Source organism: Triturus cristatus, chromosome 1_2 (assembly GCF_964204655.1).
Source record: "Triturus cristatus chromosome 1_2, aTriCri1.1, whole genome shotgun sequence".
Lineage (NCBI taxonomy): Eukaryota > Metazoa > Chordata > Amphibia > Caudata > Salamandridae > Triturus > Triturus cristatus.
In genome coordinates, this window is record NC_140580.1 from 980,983,244 (window position 1) to 981,010,954 (window position 27,711).

Here is a 27,711-nt window from a genome sequence, read left to right on the forward strand (position 1 = left end):
TCACTGAAGTGCTTCAACCGTCAGCAAGCTCCTCGGTGCCTCTGCTGCAGTTCAATGAGGCACTGGTGGACGTTCTGCAGGGCACCTGGTCCAAGCCCTCCACAGTACCTCCTGTGGATCGGAACGTGGCCCGGCGCCTCCGCCCACTCTGGGCGACCTCAGTTTTCTGTCCCAACACCCCACGCCCGAGATACTGGTTATCCAGGCATCTACTTCCCAATCCTCCTTCCCGTCCGCTCCTTCGGATCGGGAATCCAAGAGGCTAGAGTAGTTCAGAAAGAAGACTCTTCTCTTCCTTAGTTTGGGCCTGCGGTCTTTGAATACCGCTTGCCTCTTGGACCGTTATTCCCACTCTCTGTGGGATACGGTGGAGGACGTGCTGCCCCTGTGTCCGGAGGAGGCCCGGACATGGCTCGCCCAGGATCTCGCCGACGGGCGAGATGCAGCACGACATGCTATACGATGTGGACTAGATACTACGGACTCGCTGGGTAGGGCGATGTCAACTACGGTGGCGCTCCGTCGTTACGCCTGGCTGCGGTCCACATCTTTCTCGGGGGATGTCCAGAGTACCCTCATGGATATGCCCTTTGATGGCACTCGCCTTTTTGGCGAGAAGGCGGATAGTGCGCTGGCACGCTTCAAGGACTCCCGGGCTACGGCTAAGTCCTTGGGCCTCTCGGCCCCGCGACTGCAAACTTCCGCCTTTTGCCCCTTTCGTGGCCAAGGAAGGGGCGCCCCCTCATGTCCGCCTAGGCACCGGTCGCAGACTCAACCTGCACGCGGTCGTGGATGTGGATTCTGCCGAGGCGGTACCGGGGGACAACGTGCCGGTCAGTTCACATCCACCCCGGCAGCATCTGCCTCAAAGCCCTCGAAGTCCGAGCTTTCAGGCCCATTCCACGCCAGTGGGCGGCAGAGTTCGCTATCACCTGCTCCACTGGCGTTCCATCACTTCGGACAGGTGGGTGCTGCAAATCGTCCGAAGGGGCTACTCCTCCCCTTCGAGACGACACCTCCAGCCATGCCACCGCAGTACCGCCGTATGTCGGGGGATCACTTGAATCTTCTGCGGGAGGAAGTTGCGGCCAAAGGGGCCGTCGAGCACGTTCCTGGTCCAGAAGTCGGTCGTGGTTGCTATTCCCACTACTTTCTGGTTCCCAAGTAGGGCAAAGGGGGCCTACGCTCTATCTTGGACCTCAGGAGCATCAACGCCTTCCACCGGAAGGAGAGATTCAAGATGCTCACCTTAGCTCAGCTTCTGGCTGCCCTAGACCCTGGAGACTGGATGGTAGCGTTGGACTTGCAGGATGCTTATTTCCCCGTCCTGCCGGCCCACCGGCGTTATCTGCGATTCACGGTGGGTCAGGAGCATTTTCAGTTCACCGTGCTCACATTCGGCCTCACCTGTGCCCCTCGGGTGTTCACGAAAGTGATGGCGGTGGTCGCAGCTCATCGGCGCAGATTAGGGGTTCCAGTCTTCCCCTATCTCGACGACTGGCTGTTGAAGGCGGGTTCGCCCCAGCAAGTAGTCTCCCACCTCCAGACTACGGCCGACCTCCTGCATTTGCTGGGGTTCTCCGTCAATGTACCGAAGTCGCATCTGAGTCCTTCCCAGAAGCTCCTCTTCATCGGAGCGGTTCTGGACTCAGCGCAGCTCCAGGCCTATCAGCCGGAACAGCGGGTCCGGGATATTCAGTTTCTGATGCCCATCTTTCAGACTCTATCCCGGGTTTCGGTCAGGTTGGTGCTGCGGCTTCTGGGTCTGATGGCCTCCTGCATCCTATTAGTGCATCACCCCAGGTGGCGAATGCGGGCTCTACAGTGGGACCTGAAGTTTCAGTGGGCCCAGCATCGGGGCAAACTGTCTGACCATGTCTTGATCTCGGAGGGCACTGCGAAGCAGTTGCAGTGGTGGCCTATGAACCGCGATTGGGTCAGCGGCAGATCCCTCTCCCTACCCCACCTGGAACACGTAGTGGTGATGGATGCGTCCCTCCTGGGATGGGGGGCCAAATGGGGGAGGCGGAGATCAGAGGACTCTGGTCTCCGGCGGAGTCTCGGCTCCATATCAACCTTTTGGAGCTGAGAGCGATCCGACTTGCACTGAAGGCATTCCTTCCCGTTCTCCGGGGGAAGTGTGGTGCAGGTGTTCACGGACAACACCACTGCCATGTGGTATTGCAACAAACAGGGCGGAGTGGGGTCGTGGACCCTTTGTCAGGAGGCTCTGCGCCTCTGGAGATGGCTGGAACATCAGGGCATCTGCTCGGGCTCTGTGAAAGCCAGAGCAGACGAACTCAGCCGCCGGTGCATGATGGATCACAAGTGGCATCTCAACTCGGACGTGGCGCAAGGCCTCTTTCGGCAGTGGGGAGAGCCTTGGTTAGATCTATTCGCCACCGAAGAGAACGCGCAATGTCAGCAGTTCTGCGCGTTGGAGTTTCCAAGGCGGCACTTGCTCGGGGCCGCTTTTCATCGCGAGTGTAGTTGCGGTCTGTTGTACACCTTTCCGCCTATACCACTTCTGCCCAGAGTGCTGAAGAAGATCAGGCGCGACCGGGCCCAAGTCATCTTGGTGGCTCCGGATTGGGCACGAAGATACTGGTATCCCGAGCTACTCAGTCTGTCAATCGATCCCCCGATACGACTGCCTCTTCAGGAGGACCTTCTGTCGCAGCAGCAAGGGACGGTCCTCCACCCGAACCTGTCCAGTCTCCACCTTCATGGGTGGAGATTGAGCGGTGACAGTTGATGCCATTTGACTTGCTCCTGAAGTCTGCAATGTGATTCTGGCAGCCAGGCGTCACTCCACTAAAACGGTATACGCCTGTAGGTGGAACAAATTTGTGGCATGGTGCACAGCAAAGGCTGTGGATCCCCTGTCCGCCCCTCTTTCTGAGGTTCTCCTCTTCCTTCTCTCTTTGGCCTAGCAGGGCTCTGCTCTGGGCACTCTTAAGGGCTCTGCTCTGGGCACTCTTAAAGGTTAACTTTCTGCTATCTCTGCCTTCCTTCGGCTTTCTGATCAGCCTTCTCTCTTCAAATCCCCTGATGTTTCTCGGTTCCTTAAAGGCATTACTCACATGTTTCCTCCTGTCCCTTTTATAATGCCTGTGAGAAGTTGGCCTGATATATGATGTCACTAATTCTAGTGTACACCTTGTATCAGTCTAAACAAGCCTTATGGTGATTGGTTGTATAGTCAACCTTATAGACCAGCTATCCTAGTGGTAGCATGGACAAGAGCAGTCTTAGGCTAAACTCTGAATGGCATGTGAAGCCAGCTGTTATACCATATGTAATCCCTTGAATACCAAATGAAAGGACACCACAACAGATATATATAAAAATAGAATGTATTTATTCTAGGCAAACCCTCAGCACTCTTTATGAGATTCGAGGTAAGTACAACACAGTCTTATTTAAGCATACATTAAGTCATACAGGTAAGTAATACAGTTAGGCCCTAGGGGCCACGCAAACCATATACTAAGTAAGTGGTATAAGGACCACTGTCACGAACACAGGATAGGCCTAGGCCTAGGGAATCGCTGGGGCTACACTATACTACCAACAGTTAGGAAGTGGGAGGCCCACGGGATTCAGGTGCAGAGTGGAAACACTCACGCGTAATGCGTAAAAGTCGATAGAATCACTAGCACTTAGAAATAAGCAGTTTTAGGACACTTCTGGTATAGCTAGAAAGTCGAGACTCGGAAACTAGACCCTAGGATAGTCAATACCCTTGTGAGCACCGAAGTACCCAAGTTACCTAGCCCACGGGCTGCGGGTGCATAGGTGTAAACTTGCGTCTGGTTTCGTCGTGGACTTCTATGGATGCCTGAAGGACAGTTGCTGACAGGCAGTCAGTGCAGAGTGTCCGGTGGATCCCAAGGTGGGGATCAAGAAGGAAGGATCCTGCAAGCAGAAGGGACAGAGTCTAGGTCACCAGCCAGGAGCCGGGAAGGAACCAGGAAGGAACCAGGCGATGTAGTGAAGATGCAGGTGAAGAGGTGAAGCTTGTCGCAGCAGCCACGGGTACCAGGAGATGTCGAGGACGACCAGAACAAGGAGGTGAGCTGTCCCACGAAGGCTCTTGCTGTCGGCGGCATCGAAGTCGAGTCAGGACCCAACAAGCCTTGGCAAGCGGAACCCACGCAGGATGGAGGACTTGCTTCTGGTGCAGACCAGGAAGGTCTGGGGTGCTTCTCTTTCACAGATGAGCGGGTGCCAGTCTGGAGGAGCCGGACCAGCAAGATGAAACAAAAGGTTCGTCGTCGCAGAGGCTACTAGCCAACGGGCCAGCAACCGGGCGACACGTTGAGCAACACAGGTGCAGAAGGACCCCACGCAGAACACGTGAAGTGTGGGGAGCTGGCCTTCTTTGCAGATGGTGCTCGGGAGTGGGGCTTCTCAATTCCCCAAGCACAGCCTCGAGGGAGCCTCGGAAGTCGCGCTAGTCAGTTACTAGCCACTTTTCCCAAGTCGCCGGTCCCATTTCCCTCGTCGCCTCCACGGGTCTCAGCTTCGCTGGAGATGTGGATCTGCTTCAGAGGTGTCTGGAAGTCTCGGCGCTGGTCAGTCTCTGCAGTCGTCCCTCATAGGATTCAGTCGCAAAGCAAGCAGCGGTCGCTGGATGGTGCCTGGTTGCCCAGGGTGGTCACTCCTTGGCCACAAGGGAGATTTCTTCAGTCTTCTTTCTGAGGTCGAATGTCGAAGGTCCAGAGTTTCTGTTCAAGTTGCAGATTCAGGTTAATGTAATTTAGCAGGGCCCAACTAGCTACTAATATACTGGGCTAGTGGGCTGGGCTACCTCCAAGGTCCCTCCTATGGGTGGGACCAGAAAGGGGAGTGGCTACACCCCCTTTCCTTTGTCCAGTTTCGCGCCAGAGCTGGGGCTGGAGTGCCCCAGCACCGGTTTGAACTGGACTATGCATGGGACACCTTGTGTGCCCCAGGCAGTGACTCGTTTCATTCAACCCTCCCTGCCCCAATACACTAAATCCTGTCTAGGGTGGTGCTCGCACCTCCCAAGGCAGGAAACCTATTGTCCAAGCCTCCCTCGCTGGAAGGACTCCCAGCAGCAGGAGGTCAGACTTGTGTCTGTGGCAGCAGCATCCATTTTGTGATGCTTGGGCTCTGGTTAACTTTAACCGGGTAAGTAGGTTTCAACATGTCTTCTCCCTCTAGAAGGGGGGAATAATATCCTCATGGCCAGAAATGGTATGGGGGTATTATTCCAAAGTGTTAGACACCTTACACAACATGTTTCGATAAAGCCAAACCATAGTTACCATAACCGTTCAAGATTATAAGGCACCTTAAGAGTATATGGTAGGCTATATCATAGAACAGCTATAAGGACATGGTTCCGAAAGCTGCAGACAGGCTCAGCTCATGCTAGAGCTCCATCTCACATGTTACCAAGCACTCTGCCTCCAGGATTGTTAAGGCCTGCCATAGGAGTGGCTGATAGGTACACATGTGTCTATATATAAGGTAGATATAGGAATACTACACCTAAGCAAGGGGTGATTACACGACCTTGCCCCAGCTGAGTGATCAGCCAGTTGTGTCATAATGGAAGGCCAGGCCAGGGGTGGCATAATACATGCTGCAGCCCCAGGTAGGCCTAGGGTAAATCTATGCCCTGGGTACCTAAGGTACACTGTACAGGGGCCAATAAGGTGATCCTATCCAATTGGGTTATGCACCTAAAGTACATAGTATTAGTTTAGAGAGAGAACAGCTGGGCTGTGGGTCTGATTAGCAGGCCCACAGTCACATCTAAGTCGAAAACCAGTGAAGCAAAAGCAAAAAGTGGGGGTGAACATAGAAAGCAGACCCTACTCTCCTACAATGCCTCAGTGGGATTTGAATCTTGTTTTGACTTATCTGATGTGCGCTCCCTTTGAGCCACCTCATAATTGTCCTCTTCGTCTCTTGACGCTTAAGACTGCTTTCCTGGTAGCCATCACGTCTGCTAGAAGGGTGAGTGAGCTCCAGGCTCTCTCTTCTAAGCCTCCTTTCCTTTCTATTCATCCGGACAAGGTTGTGCTCCGCACTCGCACTTCCTTCCTTCCTTCCTTCCTTCCTTCCTTCCTTCCTTCCTTCCTAAGGTTGTGACTGCCTTTCACATCGGGCAGTCTGTTACGCTGCCCACCTTCTTTCCGCCTCCGCATCCCTCGAAAGAGGAAGAGCGGCTCCACCGTCTGGACCCAAAACGTGCGCTCTCCTTCTATCTGGACCGCACAAAACAGTTCTGGGTGGACGACCAACTCTTCGTTGGCTACGTGGGCGCTAAGAAGTGGCGGGCGGTGTACAAGCGAACCATCTCTCGGTGGGTCGTTTTGTGCATAAAAGCTTATTACTCCTTAGCTAAAAAGGAACCTCCTGTTGGGTTGAGGGCCCATTCCACTCGGGCCACGGCGGCGACGACGGCCTTGGGTCGGGGAGTCCCTCTGCAGGACATTTGTCAGGCAGCTACGTGGGCCTCGCTGCACACGTTTGCCAAGCATTATTGCCTGGACAGCCAAGTCCGGAGAGACGGCTTCTTTGGCCGTTCTGTTCTCCAGGACTTTCTGGTGTGATCTTGATTCGCAGACCCACCACCGGGGTTGGTATTGCTGGGGTATCTATTCTAAGGTGAAGAATCTAACTAACGTGTTTCTTTCAGATGAACAAGTTACTTACCTCGGTAACGATGTATCTGTAAGAAACATTAGTTAGATTCCTCACCGACCCACCCATCCTCCCCGTTCTGCGAACCGACATCTAGGATTAAGGTTATCCTTTTCAGGCCCCTAGACTTTCTTGACACCAGTGTCGGTCTCTTGCATGGCTCTGCGTTCCTGGCGCGGAAAGCTATGTACAAGAACTGACGTCAGCGCGCGAGGGCGGCGTCTAAGTACTCAGACGTCATTCCGATGCCGACGACGGACGCGGAACCGCAGGCGACGCCTAGCGATGCGCAAGGGGTATTGCTGACGAAAAATCTTTCCGGATCCAGCCTGACGCCTGGGGATATTCTAAGGTGAGGAATCTAACTAACTAATGTTTCTTACAGATACATCGTTACCGAAGGTAAGTAACTTGTTCATTAACTAGCCATTTACAACTTTCAAAATACTTGCTGTTCTGTTAAATCTCCGTCTTATTGCAGACGAGAGACCGATAATTTGTTGTCCTTAGACGTGTCTTGAAAACAGGAAAAGACAGCGGACACGTGTTTTGTCACGAGGTGACTCCTCCAAGGCTGCTAACATGTATACATATACAGTCATTAAAACTTGTTTTTAGGCCATATACATCTCTTTAGCATCATGAACGTGTCACAAAGTTCCAAGAAGGAAGAGGTCTGTTATGGTTGTGCTCCCCAAAGTATTTAGTAACATTATTTGGAATTTATGAGAGGTTACATGAGTAAACCTTCAACCAAGGATGAGAGAAGTATGAAGATCCCTTAGATCTACGTGATCGAAGTATAGAGAGAGGGTGAGGTTAAAAAAAGGGGAAAAGTAATATAAGGGGCAAAAGAAAGTATAGTGGTTTGATATACTAGTGCTCCCAAAAGCTTAAGCGATGGTTGATAGGAAATGTAATGTCATAAAACAGCATGGGTTACCCTTTTGAGAAGAGGCATATGTCAAGATGTTCATAAGTGAGGAGAGGAAAGAAGAAAACCAGAGAAGAGTACTCACCTCAATGATAGTTTTCTGGTCAGAAGTTGACAAGTAGATATACTGATATTTGAAAGTTGAACCGATACTGAAAAATAAAATGATATGATCAACATCAAACTAAAGAAATGGGAAATGTATTATAATGAAAGCAATATTGTTGCAAAGCTTACAATAATAATTCAGGAACATTTTGTAATTAACGGAGTGAAGGTAGGAGTATTTGCATCCAGAAAGGTCGGTCGTGCATCTAGTTGAGTAATAGCCACACGCTCGAAGAAAAGCCACAGGCCTTCTAATGAAAATAGTAAAACAGTGCAAATATTAGCCCTTCATATATTTGTAAATGAGAAGTAAGTGTACATATACTTTGGTTTATGTAAAACCAACCAGAAAAAGCCTTGAAAAATATATCTATTTCCGTAACCGGTACGTCCTCTGTGCCAACTATGGTCAGTATAGTTAATGACAAAATGTCTGCAATGAGTATTAATCCAGCAATGGGAAGGAGACAGAAACAAACACGTTAGTAATATCTATGCATTAACATATATATATTATGATTTCCCCTGCATATGTGTCTCACCTAAGGACTAGATATAAATAACTATGGTCCAGCAGATTTCGGCATAAACAGATAACCCACCGTAGTTAAATATAAGTTTAAGTCGCACCTAACACAGTTAAGACTATTGACAAAAACAAAAAAATTAAATGAAAATAGATTTTGCCATTTTGACAGAAAACGGCCCTTGTCTTCATATAGAATATACTTAAATTATATTTGGTATATAGTAATCTGTCCAATATCTTCGTAGAGAATAAATGCAGGCGACCCTTCTATTATTAAGGTATTGGTCACATGGTATGGGAGAAACCTTGATAAGATCCAGCATGTAATAGGAAGGCACATTTATAATTAGCTACTCAAGTTGAACACGGTGGAGTGGCCAACATTAATAAGGGTATGCTTTGCAGCAAAAATAAAGGAAAGGTGTCAAAATGAAAATGGTCTACATCATTCATAATAAAGAATAGGAGACCTGACAGTTAAAAAAATTCACGCAACCCAGTCGAAGGTTACCTTAATCATAGTCCATATACTAAACGTGCCAAGTGTTTCGGGTGTGGCAGTGACCATGAACCCCATATTTTAAACAGCATCCATAACGGTTGATAGTTGTTTAAAAAGACCAACATAATCAGATACGCAAAGTAAAATCATTGTGGTTAGGTTTGTAGGAAGGTGGATATCTGACTATGGTTACCCCCAACTTTTTGCCTAGTGTCTAGCTGGTTTTTCGACTTAGTTGGCCTGAGATCCTGCCATTCAGGGTCTCAGGCTGTCTGCTCTCTCTTTAAAATGGACCCCATGTACCCTAGGTACATTCCCAATTGGTAAGGATCACCTTATTGGACCCTTTACAGTGTACCCTAGGTACCCAGGGCATAGGTGTACCCTAGGCCTCCCAGGGGCTGCAGCATGTATTATGCCACCCCTGGTCTGGCCTTCCAATCAGACACAACTGGCTGATCACTCAGCTGGGGCAAGGTCGTGTAATCACCCCTTGCTTAGATATAGTATGCCGATATCTACCCTTATATATAGACACATGTGTACCTATCAGTCACTCCTATGGCAGGCCTTAACAATCCTGGAGGCAGAGTGCTCGGTAACATGTGAGATGGCGCTCTAGCATGAGCTGAGCCTGTCTGCAGCTTTCGCAACCATGTCCTTATAGCTGTTCTATGATATAGCCTACCATATACTCTTAAAGTGCCTTATAATCTTAAACGGTTATGGTAACTATGGTTTGGCTTTATCAAAACATGTCATGTAAGGTGTCTAACACTTTGGAATAATACCCCCATACCATTTCTGGTGATGAGGATATTATTCCTCCCTTCTAGAGGGAGAGACATGTTAAAATCCTACTTTGCTGTTTAACTCTAACCAAAGCCTCAGCATCACAAAATGGATGCTGCTGCCACAGACACGAGTCTGACCTCCTGCTGCTGGGAGTGATCCCAGCAAGGGAGGCTTGGACAATAGGTTTCCTGCTTAGGGAGGTGCTAGCACCTCCCCAGACAGACTTTAGTGTATTGGGGCAGGGAGGGCTGAAAGAAATGAGACATGCCTGGGGCACACAAGGTGTCCCATGCATAGTCCAGTTCAAACCGGTGCTGGGGCACTCCAGCCCCAGTCCTGGCGCAAAACTGGACAAAGGGAAGGGGGTGTAACCACCCCCCTCCCAGGTCCCACCCATAAGGCGTGACCTAGCAGGTAACCCAGCCCCCCAGATTTGGATAAGAGTGGTAGCTGGGCCCCAGGAGATTAGATTATCCTGAACCTGCAACTTGAACAGAAACTCTGGACCTTCGACATTCGACGAAAGAAGAAGACTGAAGAATCTCCCTTGTGGCAAAGGAGTGGCTACCCTGTGCAAACAGGCACCATCAAGAGACTACCCTTTGCTTTGCTAAAGTTCTACGAGGGACCGACTGCAGAGCCCGACCAGAGCCTTGACTTCCAGACTTCTCCGACCCTGATCCACATCCACAGCAGAGCTGAGATCCGTGGAGGCGACGAGAGACGTGGGACCGGCTACCTGGGAAAAGTGGCTAGTATCTTCAAGCGCAGCTTCTGAGGCACCCTCGAAGTTGTGCACCGGGGATTGAGAAGCCCCACCCCCAAGCACCATCTGCACCGAAGACCAGCCCCCCACACTCCACGAGTCCTGCGTGGGGCCCTTCTGCATTTTCCTGCTTGCCGCGTCTGTCCGGTTGCTTGCCCGCTGGCTAGTGGCCTTTGTGACGAAGCATCCCGTAATCTTCAGCGTTGGTTTGGCTCCTCCAGACTGGCTCCTGCTCCTTTGAAAAAGAGAAGCACCCCAGACCTTCCTGGTCTGCACCAGAAGCAAGTCCTCCGTTCTTCGTGGGTTCCGCTTGCCAAGGCTTGGTGAGTCCTAGTCCAACTTCGACGCCGCCGACAGCAAGAGCCTTCGTGGGACAGCTCGCCTCCTGGTCCTGGTCGTCCTCGACGTTCCCTGGTCCTCGTGGCTGCAACGACAAGCTTCACCTTCACCTGCAATCTTCACGACATCGCCTGGTTCCTTCCTGGTTCCACGTGGTCACTGGCTAGTGACCTTGACTCTGTCCCTTCTGCTTGCAGGTCTCCTCTCTTCTTGATCCCAGCCTTGGGATCCACCGGACACTCTTCACTGACCGCCTGTCAGCATCTTTCCTTCAGGCATCCATAGAAGTCCACGACGAAACCCGACGCAAGTTCACACCTATGCACCCGCAGCCTGTGGGCTAGGTAACTTGGGTACTTCGGTGCTCACAAGGGTAGTGACTATCCTAGGGTCTAGTTTCCGAGTCTCGACTCTCTAGCTGCTTTAGAAGTGTCCCTAAACTGTTAATTTCTAACAACTACTATTTCTATCGACTTTTACGCATTACGCGTGAGTGTTTCCACTCTGCACCTGAATCCCGTGGGCCTCCCACTTCCTAACTGTTGCTAGTGTAGTGTAGCCCCAGCGATTCCCTAGGCCTATCCTATTTCCGTGACAGTGGTCCTTATACCACTTACTTAGTATATTGGTTTGCGTGGCCCCTAGGGCCTAACTGTATTACTTACCTGTGTGACTTAATGTATGCTTAAATAAGACTGTGTTGTACTTACCTCTAATCTCATAAAGAGTGCTGAGGGTTTCACTAGAATAAATACACTTTATTTTATATATATATCTGTTGTGGTGTCCTTTCATTTGGTATTCAAGGGATTATATATGGTATCACAGCTGGCTTCACATGCCATTCAGAGTTTAGCCTAAGACTGCTCTTGTCCATGCTACCACTAGGATAGCTGGTCTATAAGGTTGACTTTTCAACCAATCACCATAAGGGTATTTGGACTGATATAAGGTGTACACTAGAACTAGTGACATCATACATCAGGCCAACTTCTCACAAGGTTGGTAAGGGTAATCCACTGATTTAGAACCCCTTTTGGAAAATGTGGTAATTATCACAGTCTCTACTACAGGTCTAAGTTAGTATACTTAGGGAAACATTGCTAAGATGAAACCCTCGCAATCTGAGTAAAGCTAGACCCCTAATAGGAGGGTCAACAGTTAATAATATCAAGAAACAAACATAGTCTTGTGCATTAAGAGCAAAAGCCCAGTAGTTTACCTGAGGTGTCTCGTGTGTCACATGCAAGTTCAGCATTCCTGAAGTTGAGAACACACCACCCGAGAAGTCAGCCAATTTAAACAAGAAACTTTGGAAAGTGTAAAAGGACCAGCAGCCAAGTCCATATCTGTGGTTAATGGTCCATCATATTGGTCAACCCTTGACCAAGTGTAAAATATTAATGCTGACGTGTCCAATGTATCTTTCTAAGAAACCCATCTTAAGAGGTTTAGCAGTTATTGTCATCAAGAAACAAGCATAATTTTGTACACCAGGCAAATGTACTATAGTCTTTTACCTAAATTGTCTCATATTCCGCATGCAAGATTGGCATCCAGGAAGTTGAGGACAGACCATGCCAGAGGTCATCGTATTTAGACACAAAACGACGAAAAGTGAAACTGGACTAGCAGCTAAGTGCACATATGAGGTTAGTGGCCCGCCATACAAATCATCCGTTGACCGAGTGCAGATTATTGATACCGACGTGCCCATCGAGTATTTAGAAGAGAGCGTTGTCAGTAATTGAAAACAGGGTGTTTTGGCACAGTTGGGGCAGTCTAGTAAGGTGCGGAAGTCAAAATCTGATAACTTCAAATGATTTTGAACTCTAGCTAAAATTATTATTTTGGAGGAAAGGTAAAGTCCAAGAGTGGGAAATAAACCAAAAAATGAAGAGATATAAAGAAAAGTATACAGGTCGCAGTATAGGAATCTATACTATAGTGAATTCAAGGAACATGATGTCACCCAAAATAGTCAAGCAATTATTCATATAGCCATAGTGTAGTGTTCCCTAGAACATTTAGGCAAGTACAATATAAAGCAAGGCCTATATGCACTGTCCGTAGGCCTCAGGAAATTTACCTCATTTAGAAAAGAGGGTGTTTTTAAACATTGTACACATAACAATTAGCACTCCTCTCATACTTGAAACCAGTATAATTATTCAGTATGGATAAGATGTAACACTAAAAACCATTCAGTTCTGTTATTTTGGAGACTTGTACATGTATTTTTGTTCACTCAACATAGAAATGATGGGTCAATAGATTTATGGCACATCAATCCTCAGTTACGACTTTGTTTACAAGCCAGCATGTGAGATTAGAGTATCATCTCTATATATATATAGAGAAAAAGGTTCTTATTTCTTTCAGTCTTTCAAAAACACATGCAGTTCCCTGTAAATATTGAAGATTTGTTCCACTGCCCTGAGTCTAGTAATCCATTTGGTCTCTGATCTCCTTAAGGTCAAGTTTCTATAACTCCTCTAGGGTCACATTCAATGTGTAACATAGCATGAAATTTGTTGTGTATTAGTTCTGATCCCAAATGTGTGGTTGTATAGTGGGTAGCCTGAGGGTAGTTTGCATTGTTGTTCTTGATCGCCCTTATGTGTTCTTGTATACATTCTTTATGGCTTCTAATGGTACTTCCCACATAAATCTTTTGACATGCACAGAGTACGCAATAGATCAGAAATATGGTATTGTAGTTAATGAACTCTTGTATGTGGTGTTTGTACTCAGTGTTGTACTTAAAACAAGTACGTTTGCCAATAGCATATTGACATACATTGCATTTAGTACACCTGAAGTAGGTTTTTTAAAACATTTAGAGGCAATCTTTGTCCTGTCCGTGTATATGATGACGTCTAAGAACTCTATTTGTTTGGGATTGACATTGTGTGAAAGTCAGGTTGTATGGATTGTTATTCCGATGTTGAAAAAGTAAAGTCAATAGTGTCAAGCTGTCTGTCCAAATGACTAAAATGTCATCCATATATCTTCCCCAATACAATATATGCTCCAAGCTTTCCGAGGGCCAGTGTGACCACAGATGTACCCGTTTGAAAATGCCCATGTACAGATTGGCGTATGAGGGAGAAAATTTAGAAACCATGGCAACACCCTGGGCCTGTCTATACCAGTCACTGTTGTATTAAAAAACATTATTTTCAAGTACAAGTCTGGATAGGTCAAGGAACATTTTAGTGTGTTCATATAGTGTCTCTGAGGGAGGGACGGGGACGCGGGTAGCAGAAGAATACACCACACGCGTATAATACCGCAATTTCAGGGGTTTTATTCTTTCCGGGCTCTTGTGTTTCTCAGTCCCATGAGGTCCGTATTGTCCTTTGTACACATCAAGCAAACAATGGTCCTTTACGTCAGGTATAACTTAAATTAAATTGGATCAGGGCTGAAGGAGGGGTTCTTCCTGGCTGTCTACTCAGGCTTCTCAGGGCTTGGTCCTGGTCTAGCCGTTTCTGTCACGTCTTTCCAGGGCACTCAGAGGTAAAGGGGAGGGGAAAAGACAAAAGATAAACAAGATGTAGTGCCAAGCTCTTCGCTTTTTACACTAGGTGCCACCACCACCGAGCGTTGTGTGGGAAGGGGACAAGGTGAGCAGTGAAGGTTGGCCTGTTTGTATCTTTAATCGTAACACTGTGTCTTAGAGCCCCGTACCTTCCCACCACACCCACCAGAATGCTCCACCCAATGGTACTCGCCTTATGCTACGACCCGCACTCTGGGTCGTGGCGTAGGGACCTGGGGCGTTCTCCCTCTTCTTTGGGCCGCCGGGTTTGCTCGTTGTATCCGCTACTCCTGTGGTCTCGCGCCTACTGTTTCTTTCTGCCTCGAGCTCTTCAGAAACTCCGCTTTATTCTCCTCGCACCATCGCCTCCGTTTTGGTTTCCTCTGCTCTGCACCTTTCGCCGTCGGCTTCCTTTCCTTCCGGATCACTCTCTCTTTGTTGGACTCCCGCCGATGACGTCACAGGGAGTTCCGTCGTGTCCCCCAGTGCTGCTAGACTGCTGACTGCCTCTCGGGTCAGGTGTGTGTTCTGTCCGTTTCCCCCCCACTTCCGGGCTGGCAGATCGTCCGACTCCTCACAGTCTCATCTCTGGCCGAGAGAGTGGAGGCAAGAGCAAGTTTTCCTCTTTCTAGGGGAATACCAGTGGCGGCCGGCACGGATCAGAGGGGGTGGATAAGGGGGTTTAAAAAAATTAAGAAACTTATCTGATACCGCATCTCTCCTCTATGTCTCCATCACCGTGTCTCCCCTGGGGCCGGAACAGGAAGCACTCGGGCTCCCTGAGCCAATCACAACTCTGCAATGCAGTGTTGTGATTGACTCAGGGGAGCCACGGTGCTTTCCAATCACAACCCTGTAATACAGCATTGTGATTGATCTGAGCACCTATTTTCGGCGCTCAGGCAGGGAATGGGAGCCTTGGCATGTTCTCCATGCAGGCTGTAATGCAGCCTGCGTGGAGAACATGCAAAGTGTGCATGAATGTTTGGCCGGTTCAAGAGGGCCGGCCAAACATTCATGAGCACTTAGAGTGGGCAAACCACTCCTCTCCGTGCTCGCGTTATCATTTTATGTTCCTTTCTTTCAGTGCTTCAAAGTAGTGGGGCAACGCTCCTCAACCTTAGCGGAGGAGCCTCCGCTGGGGAATACATGTGTATAAGGAGTTGACAGCCAATGTAACATATTTGAAATTGTCCACCCTTTCTATGTCCTCAAGTTTACTAAAAAGATCTTTAGTGTCCTGTATGTAGTTTCTGTACACATGGTTTTAAAAAGACATCTGTGTGTTCCGAAATCCTCTCAGTGAGGGAACCAATCCCCGAAATTATGGGTCTTCCTGGTGGAAGGTCTCCTGTCTTGTGAATCTTAGGTAAAACATACATATTAATGGCGCTCGTGGATATGGATTAAATATATACTTGAATTCAGTGTTGCTGATAAGACATTGATCTCGCTAGTAAATAAGTCTAAATTTATGTTTTTTGGTTATATCCTTTAAGGGGTTGCTAGGTAGTTTTAGGTAGGCTAAGCCATCCGATAACTGTCTGTCAATTTCTTTCATGTAGTCATTGTTGCTCATAACCACTACATTGCCCCCTTTTTCTACTTCTTTTATAACAATGTTAAGTACTTTGGACAATGTGTCCAGTGCCATTCATTCACCTTTGTTTAAATTGTACCTGTCATCTCTAGGTCTTCTATGATGTTTATCCTCTAATGTCTATAGTTCATTAGTAACCACCTTGTGGAAAGTAGCAATCAAATTGTCAGGTGGTAAGTGCGGAATAAAAGCGAATTTTGGTTGGAGCCCACTGCCTATATTAAGATTGGAGGAAATGTCTAGATCTGAATGTAAGTCGATTATGGATGGTCGTGAACTGTGAAACATCTAGTGATAAGATGAGGTGAAGGTCTTGTATATCTTTGATGGATCTGTGGCATTCCGGTGTATGTAAAACAGAGGTGGAGAATAGGTTGGTTGCTCATCAAAGAACTTTTTTTAAATTTCAAGCGCCTTATGAATTTATATAAATTAACATGTATTTGTGCAAAATCTGGCTGTGATGGACAAAAGTTTAAACCTCTACAGAACTTATCCTCCTGTTGTTTAGACAAAGAATAGTCTGACAGGTTGACAATCAACACTTTATCTGATACGATCTGATATGTACTTGTATCCAAAAATAAGTCATGTTGTATCGTGATTTCTTTTGACTGCAGGATACAGACCTTGTGGTTTCCCTTTCCCGAGCCTTTGTTGTGCCTCACCTGTCTTGTTTCCTTGCGTTTGTGTTTTGTTTGTTGTAACTTAATCTCTTGCCTTCCCTGAACTGTTCCAGTTCCACTAAAAAAATTTTCAAGATATATTAGTGAAAGGTCCTGCTATCGCATGAGTAGTCATGTGTGTCACTAGTTTTAATGGTGATACTTCATATGTCAGATTCGCTTGCCGACATAGAGGCTGGCAGTGTTTTGGATTGTTAACTAGAACCAGTTGTACGTGGTTAGATGTCAGTGGCAGTGTTTTGGATCTTTCACTAGGAGCTGTTGTGCATGGTTTGATGTTGTCAATCCAGTGAAAGATACAAAACACTTCCAGCATCTACATCGGCAAGCGAATCTTACACATCAAGTATCACCAGTGAAACTAGTGACACACATGACTCTTTATGCCTAAATCTGCTGGACCATCTTTATTTATATCTGGTCCTTAGGTGAGAACTCATTTGCAGGGTAAATCATAGTTTATATATGTTAATGCATAATCATTACTAACGTGTCTCCTTCCCATTGTTGTATTATTACTCATCGCAGACGTTTTGTCATTGACTATACTGACCATAATTAGCACGGAGGATGTACCAATTTGGAAATAAATATACATTTTTCAAGACCTTTTCAGGTTGGTTTTACATAAACCATAGTATATGTAGACTTTCTTCTCATTTACAAATATATGAAGGGCTAATATTTACTCTCTTTTACTATTTGTATTAGAAGACCTGTGGCCTTTCTTCCTGCGTGTGGCTATTACTCAACTAGATGCACGACCAAACTTTCTGGATGCATATACTCCTACCTTGACTCCGCTAATTAGAATTTTTTCCTTAAATATTATCAGAAGCTTTGATACAATATTGCTTTCGTTTGAATGCATTTCCCTAGCTTGATGTTGATTACATCATTTTATCCTTCAGTTTCGGTTCAACTTTCAAATAGCAGTATATCTACGTGTCTACTTCTGACCAGAAAACTATCATTGAGGTTAGTACTGTTGTCTTTTTTTCCTTGTTTTTCTCTCTTCACTTATGAATTTCCCGTCAACCATCTCTTAAGCTTTGGGAAGCCCTAGTATATAGAACCACTATACTTGCTTTTGGTACTTATTTTCCTTTCTTCCTTTTTTAACCTCACCCTCTCTCAATACGTCGATCTAATGGATAGCAATACTTCTCTCATCTTCGGTTGAAGGTTAACTCATGTAACCTCTCATAAATTCCAAGTAATGTTACTAAATAATTTGGGGAGCACAACCATAATGTACCTCTTCATTCTTGGAACTTAGCAACACATTCATAATGCTAAAGAGATGTATATGGCATAATAACATATTTAAATGACTGTATATGTATACATAATTACAGCCTTGTAGAAGTCATCTTGTGACAAAACATGTGTTGGCTGTCTTTTGCTGTTTTCAACACACGTCTAAAGACTACTTCTTCAATAAAACACAGATTTAACTGAACAACAATTATTTTGAAAGTTGTAAATGGATTCTTTTGGACTGCGTTTGAGTGCTTTGGTATTGTAGTTAATACAGTTTACACATAGTAACCTTTTGGACCTTTGTGTTTAGGGCATCCTTGGTAGTAGGATATAATGTACCATATTAACACCAACAATACTTCATACGCTATTGTTTAATTAATAGACATTTAACTGTACTAACTTTAAGAGGTGCGGTTGAAAAAAATACTACTTTCCAGTGAGATCTGGGGCACATGCTACATCTGCAGTAATATGGTCTTGAACTCTTAATATCTGATAGACACTTCTACTGCAGATTCCTTACCATTGAATTTCGTCGTGCTGGATCTGGAAACTTTTGCTCGAGCAGTAACCCTTGCACGCGCCGTCGGGTGGCTCAATTCAGCAACGTGTGATGTCGGTGTGATTAGCATCGATCATAATTTCACGGTCACATATTTAGGTGCCACCCAGGTTCACGGACTTTAGTTCTTTTCTTTCCGCACTAGTTAAGTGCGGATCTGGAAAAGAGCTACCCTTCTGTTGCTTTTGACAGGACTTTTTGTCGACTCTATTATTCTTTCCTCGTATGCGAGGATGCCCTCAAGGAAGACAGGGTTTAAACTGTGTCGTGCCTTTCACTGCTCCATGGCGGTAAACAACCCTTACCTCGTCTGTCTTTGGTGTCTCGAGCGCAACCACGACTCATAGTCGTGCTCGGACTGTTGGGCCATGGCTCTGAAGGCCTTGCGGGAGCTGGCTATAAAGCTCCTTGCGGCCCGGCAGTCGACAGCATCCAGCGACACTCCGCAGATGTCCCGGTCCCAATTGGAAAAGAGGAGGTCGCGGGACCGCTCCCGGAGCCCAAAGTCCTCTTCGTCCCACTTGAGGTCATCGGGACACTTGTGGAAGAGAGACAAGAAGTCGTCGTCCAAGGGTACTTCATCTTCGCCTCAACTGTCGTTGTCGACGAACGAGGTAAGGAGTACCAACGCTCTAGGCGGAGCCTGAGCCAGGGTTTTCTTTGTGCCTCCCTCCCTTTCTGAGAGCGGGAGCGACCCCCGTTCAAATTAGACACATTTTTACGAGGCCAGCGCCTCGGGTGGGCCCTCGGGCCCCGCAGGGTTAGAATGGGCCCCATCAGATTTGACTCCATCTGCTCCGGCTGAGGCACCAGTGGGGCCTTGAGGATCCGATCCCAGATCCGGGATTGCACCAGTCGTGCCATTGAGACCTTCCCCGGCGTCAAACCCGTAGTCGGTGCCTTCAGGGCTGCTGGTACCCACCGGCGGCTCCAGCCCCATTTTCATCCCCAATGACACAGAACGGCGTCACTCAGATTCGGACGTCAATTTAATCCAGGGGTTCTATGTTGTCTACTGAACATTTTGATGATGCTTTAGGCATGGGACAGGATTGGGAGTGGTCTATGGATCCTTTAGAAAGCTAGGATGTTTCTGCAGAGCAGATGGACTGGTATGGAGAACTTGGGAAGGACAGTGGATTAGACACTTCCCCAGATACTGGCATGCTATCTCCGCCAACTGTGGCTAGGGAGGAGGGGGCATCTTATGCCATGGTGGTTGTAGGAAAGTAATATCGGTTTTCATGGTTACCCCCCATTTTGTTTTCCAACTAGTCTGATTGGGATCCTGCTAATCAGGACCCCAGTCACTGTGCTTCCTCCCTCAATTGGACCATGGTGAGTACTTAGGTACCCCCAAGATTTGCTACTGGTGTACCCTTGTTAAGTCCCTAGGATATGGTACTAAGGTACCCAGGGCATAGGTACACCAGGTGTCCCTCATGGGCGGAGGCATGTATTATGCCACCCATGGGAGACCACTGTGACTACCGGCCTGCCATTGCAGCCTGTGTAAGCTGGTTCTAGCACCCCTTATGACAGATATACATTTTCTTACATCTGAGGTCACTGCACTTAAAAACCTGTAAGTCACCCTAAAGCAGGACTTTCAATCCTGAAGGCAGGGTGCTTGGTTATTACTGTGAAGGTGTCCCTGCATGAGCAGGACACCCCTACAATCCCCGGAGTCCATTCTCCAGGGTTGTAAGTGCATCAGCCATTACGATACAGAGAGTGGCCATATGTCACTACACGATGGCTAACTCTAAACTAGCTGTAACGAACCCTGGCATGCTTGTTATCAAACATGTTAGAAACATACCCCAACACCGCATATAGTGTCGGTGGTATGATTCCATGCACTATAGGCCCCCTCCGGTAAGCCCTCCGTGCTCCTGGTACCAGTCTTCCAGAGTCTGACAGCAAGCTGCGGCTGCTGCTGACCACAGACACAATTCTGCCATCCTGCTGCTGAGCCAAGCTCAAGCAGGGGAAGGCAGGACAATAGGTTTCCTGTCACAGGAAGGTGTGACCACCTCCCAGACAGGACTGAGTGTATTGGGCCAGGGTGGGGGCATTTGCCAGCACCTCTAGACTGCTTTGAAGGGAACATTTAGTGCCTTCCTTGTATACTCCAGTTGGAAGCAGTTCAGGGAGTCCTTGGCTCCCACTCTGGTGCGAAACTGGACAAAGGATATGGGAGTATCCTCCCCACTGTCCAGCCCCTCCTTTGGGCTGGACCCCTGAATCGTCCCACCCTCTCTTTAGAGTACTTAAGGGCTTACCTGTGGGTGATTCTGTAGATTCATCATGGGACAAGATTCAGATCTTAAACCACTTCATCTTCAACCGTCTGGGCACTTTGGACTTTGTTGGACTTCGCTGTGGGAACTGAGACTGCACCGGGAAGACTCCTGCTGCTGCTGGCCTTGTCGTCCTGCCAATCTTCTTCGTCATCTGTGCTCCATACAGGTTCCTCTACAGACCTGTGGATATCCAAAACACCTAAAGGAATCTCACTTGGAGGTTCACTAACACTGGTGGTGGTTCTGCAACTCCGTTGAGGCCTGCACTGTCTTCACAGCAAGTTTGAAGCCAATATACCTCGTCGGAGCAGTACAACTGTGCACCACGTCGACTTGCCATTGCCAAGGCTTGTTGACTCTTCTCCAGAGATCTTCAGACTCAAAGAAGCTCAAGCCTCCAGCATCTCTTGCTACCAAGATCTTCGTCCTCATCGCATCCTCTGCACCGTGGGACTGCATCATTGGTGAGCTGCTTGGGGTCCTCTTTCGACTCCTGTGCCTTCAGCCTGTCCGACCTCTCAAGGGTCTTCTTTCGCTCCTGTGGACTCCCCTTTTTGCTCGGTGCCTACTCTAACTCACCTACACTTGGTGAGTCCCTTGGACATTGCTGGTCCCGACACTACACCTTTTTTGTATGCCACGTTTGTTGCCACTGCCCAGGCTTGTTGGTGCTCCTGCTGCACACCGACCCTCTGGCTCTTGAGTGGCATAGACTCTGTCCCCTCTATTTGCAGGTACCTTTCATCCTGAATCTTTACTTGGGTGTCAGCTTCTTAGCCAGTGGCATCTTTAATGAAGTCCTCCATTGTGGTCTACCGTGGTTTCTGACGTCGCTTCGCACATATACACGCGGCTTCCCTGGTGTAGGTATCCTGGTTCCAGGGCTATCCATGGGTGGGGTGACTCTCCTTCCTCCCATCTTCCATGAGATTTCTTCAGGGTTCTCTGGGAAGGATCCTTCTGCTTAAAAACTGCAACTGTGACTTTCCCATTGACTCGTGTTGATCACGCTGTCATGTTTCCACTCTGCATACGGCCTCTGTGGGGTTCCTGGGTACTTATCTTGGGTGGTTCCTTGGGTCCCCAGCACTTCTACTTCTTCTGTGCCCAGTCTCAACTTAAGGTCGTGGGTCGCATTGCACTTTCTTAGTATATGGTTTGGTCTCCCCTTGGAGACCACTGTGTATTTGTGCTACTTATGTGTTGTTTTACTATTGTATTTTGTGTATTGTGATTATATCTCCGGGTAGGAGTTATTGCATGCATTAGTGAGTGTTTATAATAAATACATATTTTTTATAACTACGCTGTGTGGGTCTTTTCGTTTAACGTACATTATATGATTAGTGTTGGTAAAACAAGCTGCTTCACACTCCTTCTGGACTAAGCCTGAAGGCTGCTCTCCACAGCAACCACTTAGAGAGCTTTCTAAGCTTGTCTAAGGCCAATAAAATCACCATAAGGGATGTCTAGATTAGTGCAACGTGCTCCACATACATAAGTCATCACCATATACTAAACCAGCCTCCTACAGTGGTCAAGAGAGCATCCGAGGTCCTCGAACTGGAGTTGCCCTCTATGCAGGTCAGGACCAATCTCCTGCCCAAAGTGCTTCAACCTCTGGCTTCCATCTCTGAAACTATTTTGCCCTTCAATGAGGCACTTACTGATGTACTTCTAGGCACGTGGTCCAAGCCTAGTACAGGGGCTCCTGTGAATAGAACAATTGCATGCTGCCATCGCCCGGCTCCGGGCGATCCAAATTTCCTCTGCCAACACCCGAGCCTGAAAGCTTGGTGATGCAGGGTTCTACCTCCCAGGGCCAGTTCCATTCCACCCCTCTCCAAGAGGCTGGAATCACTTGGAAAGAAGATGTTTTCTTCCTCCAGCCTGGTATTGCGGTTGGTGAATATTGCATGCTTACTGGGCCGTTTCCCCCACTCCCTTTGGGATACGGTTGCGCAAGTGCTGCCACAAGTCCTGGAGTAGGCCCAGGCTGTACTCTCTCAGGTGGTTAAAGACGGGCGAGATGCAGCAAAATTCACCATAAGGTGTGGCCTTGATACGACTGATTCGCTGGGCAGAGTGATTTCTTCGACTATGGCCTTGCGGTGCCACGCCTGTCTTAGAACTTCTGGCTTCTCAGACGTGGTACAGGCAAACTTGATGGACATGCCGTTTGATGGATCCCCTGTTTTTGAGGTCAAGACAGACTCTGCCTTAGAGCAGTTCAAGGACTCTCGAGCTACGGCCAGATCCATGGGCCTCTCTTCTACACCTCGTGGTCAGTCTAACTTTCGCCCCTTTCGTGGCAATGGAAGGGGGTTTCAGCTGCGTCAGCCCTATCCCAGCCACCGTCCTGCGCAGGCTTCCCAAGTTGTGCCGGGACGTGGACACGGTTCATTCTGTCCTAGGAATGGAAGCCAGAAGTCGTCGGCCACCCTGCCCTCTGCAGCCACAGCCTCCAAACACTCCTAGTCTGACTCTGCAAGACCACACCACTCCAGTCGGTGGGAGAATCCATCCATCATCATCTCCCCCACTGGATGTTCATAACATCGGAAAAGTGCGTCTGGCAGAACATTCAGGCGGGCTATTCTCTGCCTTTCCTTTCTTTTCCTCCTCTCATTCTGCCAAATCAAGAACGGCTGGTGGAGAATCATTTTAAATTGCTCCAAGAGGAAGTTACAGCTCTCGTGGCCAAGGGAGCTATAGAGTGGGTCCCGGATTCAGAAGTAGGCAGTGGCTGTTATTCCCACTACTTTCTGATTCTTGGGGGGAAAAAAAGGGTTGCGGCCCATTTTAGATCTTCGGACCATCAATCCCTTCTTCAAGAAGGATAGGTTCAAGATGCCTTCTTTAGCTCTGGTTTTGTCTGCCCTAGACCAAAAAGACTGGATGGTAGTGTTGAACCTGCAGGACTCGTATTTTCACATCTCCATCTTGCCAGGCCATAGGTGTTACCTGCAGTTCAAGGTAGGCCACAAGCACTTTCAGTTTACCGTGCTTCCCTCAGGCCTTACCAGTGCCCCTCGGGTGTTCACTAAGGTGATGGCGGTGGTCACAGCTCATCTGCGCAGGTTAGGGGGTGTCAGTCTTCCCCTACCTCAACGACCGGCAGTTGAACGTGTCCTTGCCCCAGGCTGTCGTCTCCCACCTTCAGACTAAGGCAAATCTCCTGCGTTCGCTGCGGTTCTCTATAAACGTGCTGAAGTCACACCTAACTCCTTCTCAGATGCTCCCTTTAATCGGGATTGTTCTGGACACAGTGCAATTTCAGGCCTATCCTCCCGAGCAGCGAGTCCAGGATGTTCAGGTTATGATTCCGATGTTTTAGCCTCTATCCTGGATTTTGGTGAGACTAACTCTGAGACTGTTGGGTCTCATGGCCTCCTGCATCCTTTTGGTAAAGTATGCCAGGTGGCGTATGCGGGCTCTGCAGTGGAACCTGAAGTTCCAGTGGGCGCCGCATCCTGTAAAACTTACTTATATAGTGCAGATCTCGGAAGGAACTGCGAGAGATCTGCAGTGGTGGTTGATGAACTGCAAGTTGGTCAACGGCAGACCCCTCTCACAGACTTGACAGATGCAGCACATCTGGGATGGGGCGGCCATCTGGGAGAGGTGGAGATCAGGGGACACTGGTCTCTGGCAGAGTCGGGCTCCGCATCAATTTGTTGGAGCTTCAAGACATTCTGTTGGCATTGAAGGCATTTCTTCCCTCCGTCAAGGGGAAGTTAGTGCAGGTGTTCACAGACAACACCACTGCCATGTGGTACCTCAATAAGCAGGGTGGGGTGGGGTCGTGGACCCTTTGTCGAGAGGCCCAAACATGGCTGGAACAGTAGGGCATAACCCTGGTGGTTCAACATATATCAGGTTCTCTGAACGCCAGGGTAGACAAAGTCAGCCATCGGTGCCTAGCGGATTACGAATGGCGTCTCCAGTCGGAAGTGGTGATGCAAGGTCTCTTTCAGCACTAGGGAGATTCTTGGTTTGATCCGTTCACCTCTAAAGAACGCGCAGCGTCAGTTTCCAAGGCTGCTATTGCTCGGCGACACGTTTCATTGCGATTAGAGCAGGGCTCTGCTTTGGGTACTCTTAAGGGTTATCTTTCTGCTCTATCTGCTATTTTGCGGCTGGCAGACCAACCCTCTGTCTTTAGGTCTCCAATTGTAAATAGGTTTTTGAAGGGACTGGCTCACTTGTTTCTGCCCCCGCCTTTAGTTATGCTGCAGTAGGTCCTTAATTTGGTCCGCACTTTTTTTATGTGCTCCTTTCATGCCTCTGCACAGTTGTCCCCTCCAGCTGCTTACAATCAAGACAGCCTTTTTTATGGCGATAACATCTGCCTGGAGGGTGAGTGATTTGCTGGCGCTATCTTGTACGCCTCCCTACATGATGTCTTTTTCAGACTAAGTGTTGTTTCGGCACCTGTGCCTCATTTTTGCCAAAGGTGGTGACCCCATTCCATCTGGGTCAGTCTATTAGGCTGCCAACCTTCTTTGCTCCCTTTCATCTCTCTAAGGAAGAGGAGCGTCTCCACTGTCTGGACCCAAAAAAAGCGGTCATTCTACCTTGACCGCACAAAAGAGTTCCGGGTGGATGACCAACTCTTAGTGGGGTACGTGGGAGCTAAAAAGAGTCTGGCAGTGCATAAAAGGACCATCTCTTGCTGGGTCATTCTCTTCATTTAGATCTGCTGTGTCCTGACTAAGCAGCAGCCCCCTGAGGGATTAAGGGCCCATTCCACCAGGGGAAAGGCTGCGACTATGGCCTTTGCTCGGGGTGTCCCAGTCCTGGACATCTGTCAGGCAACCACATTGGCATCTTTGCACACATTTGCCACGCACTACTGCCTGGACAGTCCGGTTTGCAGGTTAGGGCATTTTGCTCATTGGGTCCTGCAGGACTTCCTAGTGTGAGCAATTGGTCTGTAACCCACCACCGGAAGAGTTTAGCTTGGGTATCTAATGCAGAGGTAAGTAATTTGAAGCTAGAAGTGTCTATCAGATGAACAGATGAACTTACCTTTGTTAACGCATTATCTAGTAGAGACAGTATCTAGCTGCAGATTCCTTACAGGCCCACCCTTGCCCCCTGTTTTGCGGACTGATTTTGTTAGGGCTAGGGTTACTCCCTTCTTCAGGGCCCTAGTTTTCACACGTTTACGTCAGTTACTTTGTAGCTCTGAGCTTCTGGCGTAGAAAAATCAAAAAGTACTGATATCCACATGACTGGGTGGCGCCTATACAGGTGACTGTGATGTCATAACTGACACTAACGATGGCCAAAGACATCACACTGAGCCGAATGGAGCCACCCGACAGAGTGCGCAAGGAGTTTTGCTTAAACTGGATCCCCAGCGCCTGGATCCAGTCTAATGCCTGGGAAATTCAAAGTTAAGGAATCTGCAGTTAGATATTGTCTCTACCAGATAATGTGTTACTGAAGGTAAGTAACTTGTTCATTTTGTCCCTTAGCTGGACTTTCAGGTCATGTTGAAGGATTTACTCGAATATCCTTTTCAGAGTTTCAAGTCTGGAATGCTTCTAATTTCCTGAGAAGTTGAAAAGGTAAGAGTACTCTGAGAAGTTCCTTTGGATTTTCAATAAAAATGTATATAATCTATTAGGAGTCTCGTCATATTGCTAGATATTTCTAAAGCGTGTGGTTAGATATCAGGTACTTGCATCCTACCAACGCTTTCTGCACAGTCTACTAAACTCTTCCCTATGCCGTAATTTTTGCCGTCGGGCACCTGAAAATGAATGATAATTTATCATACTTTGCCTTAGCTTGTCCTCTCTTTGCCTTGGTCACCCTTCATTATTGTTAGTATTCCATGGAAGGTTTAATGTTGATGACTTTCTCCTATCATCTGGTCGAGGGGACATGGGTACGGTATTCGATGCACCATTACAGATGCTGTAGGGTGGACATGTTTTGGCGAACATATGATGGTCATATGCTTGGATAAGCCTACTGAGAGAAGGTTGACCGACTACAACTTATTGGTATGACTGCTAATCATTGAAAATCAATAAAGAAAGGTTAACCCAAAAAAGTAAAGCAAAAATCAAGTGAATTTGTTTGTAATTTGGCATTGTGATGGAAACAAAGATTTTAATAGACTCAAAACAAATTAAGACACTTGACTTGGTGATACTAAAATGATAAATATTCACTGAAATCCAGTTTACACAAAAAATGCAGTTTGTGCGCTACAGTTTCATCAGTAAAAGTGTAGTTATGTTGAGATTTTGTACACACCACACCCTCGGTGGCTAATTTGCTAGAATTAGTATTTGTGTGATGTTGGATTTTTCACAGTCCCTATGTCTTCAGTGATCTCAAAATTGTCACACCACCACTGGCATTGAGTCACTGTAGTACTGCAAGCTTGTTTGTCGTCATATTGCTACTCTGACTTTAATCCCTCTATTGACCTTTTTCCAACAGTATATCTTACAAGATACGGTTTCCATTAACAGACAAATCAACCGCAATCAAATGAAAAAATTACAGTCAGACAACCTTCTACATTAAATAATTCCTGTTTAACACAATTAAAATTCGATTATGCCTTAAGAGACCAGCAATATTTCGTAAAACGGTATATTTCTGTTTTTAATGTTGATCATGTTTTCTATCAAGCACCCATATGTGGATGATTCAACTACAGGAATTATGTAGTATTTGCCTTCTGGAAACTCAAGATGGCTTTTCCCATTCTGCAGAAATCGAAGCATGGTGTTCAGCCGACCACCACGGATCTCCCACCACAGGTGTCCCCCCAACAGTTCAGTGTGGTCTGTGATAATATGCTGCAAGGTCTAGGGCGCTATCTTCGTTGCCTTGGGGTGGATGTCCGGCTGCTGGAGAATGACGATGACCACAGGAAGGCTGCAGAGGTCAGATATCTAATTGTTGAGAGTACTTATGGTACCGTAATTGCTTAGCGTGCTGATATATACAAAGAAGGTGCTCAAACACTTCTACCCAGGCACTAAGTTCTGCTTCTTGTTCTATCATATCATTCAATGCAGATTAACCACATCCTACTGCTTCTTTTTATCCATGTCCATTTTTC

The 27,711-nt window shown here is 47.5% G+C and overlaps 1 protein-coding gene across 6 annotated transcripts in view; it reads left to right on the forward strand.

Moving 5' to 3' along the window:
- Positions 1–27,711, forward strand: part of EXD3 (exonuclease 3'-5' domain containing 3) — a 2,855,457-nt gene that overhangs the window by 1,743,321 nt on the left and 1,084,425 nt on the right. For all 6 annotated transcript variants that reach the window (XM_085610760.1, XM_085610799.1, XM_085610781.1 and 3 more), the window contains one exon: positions 27,359–27,532. In XM_085610760.1, the coding sequence (XP_085466886.1) occupies positions 27,359–27,532 (174 nt within the window). The remainder of the gene's footprint in view (positions 1–27,358; positions 27,533–27,711) is intronic.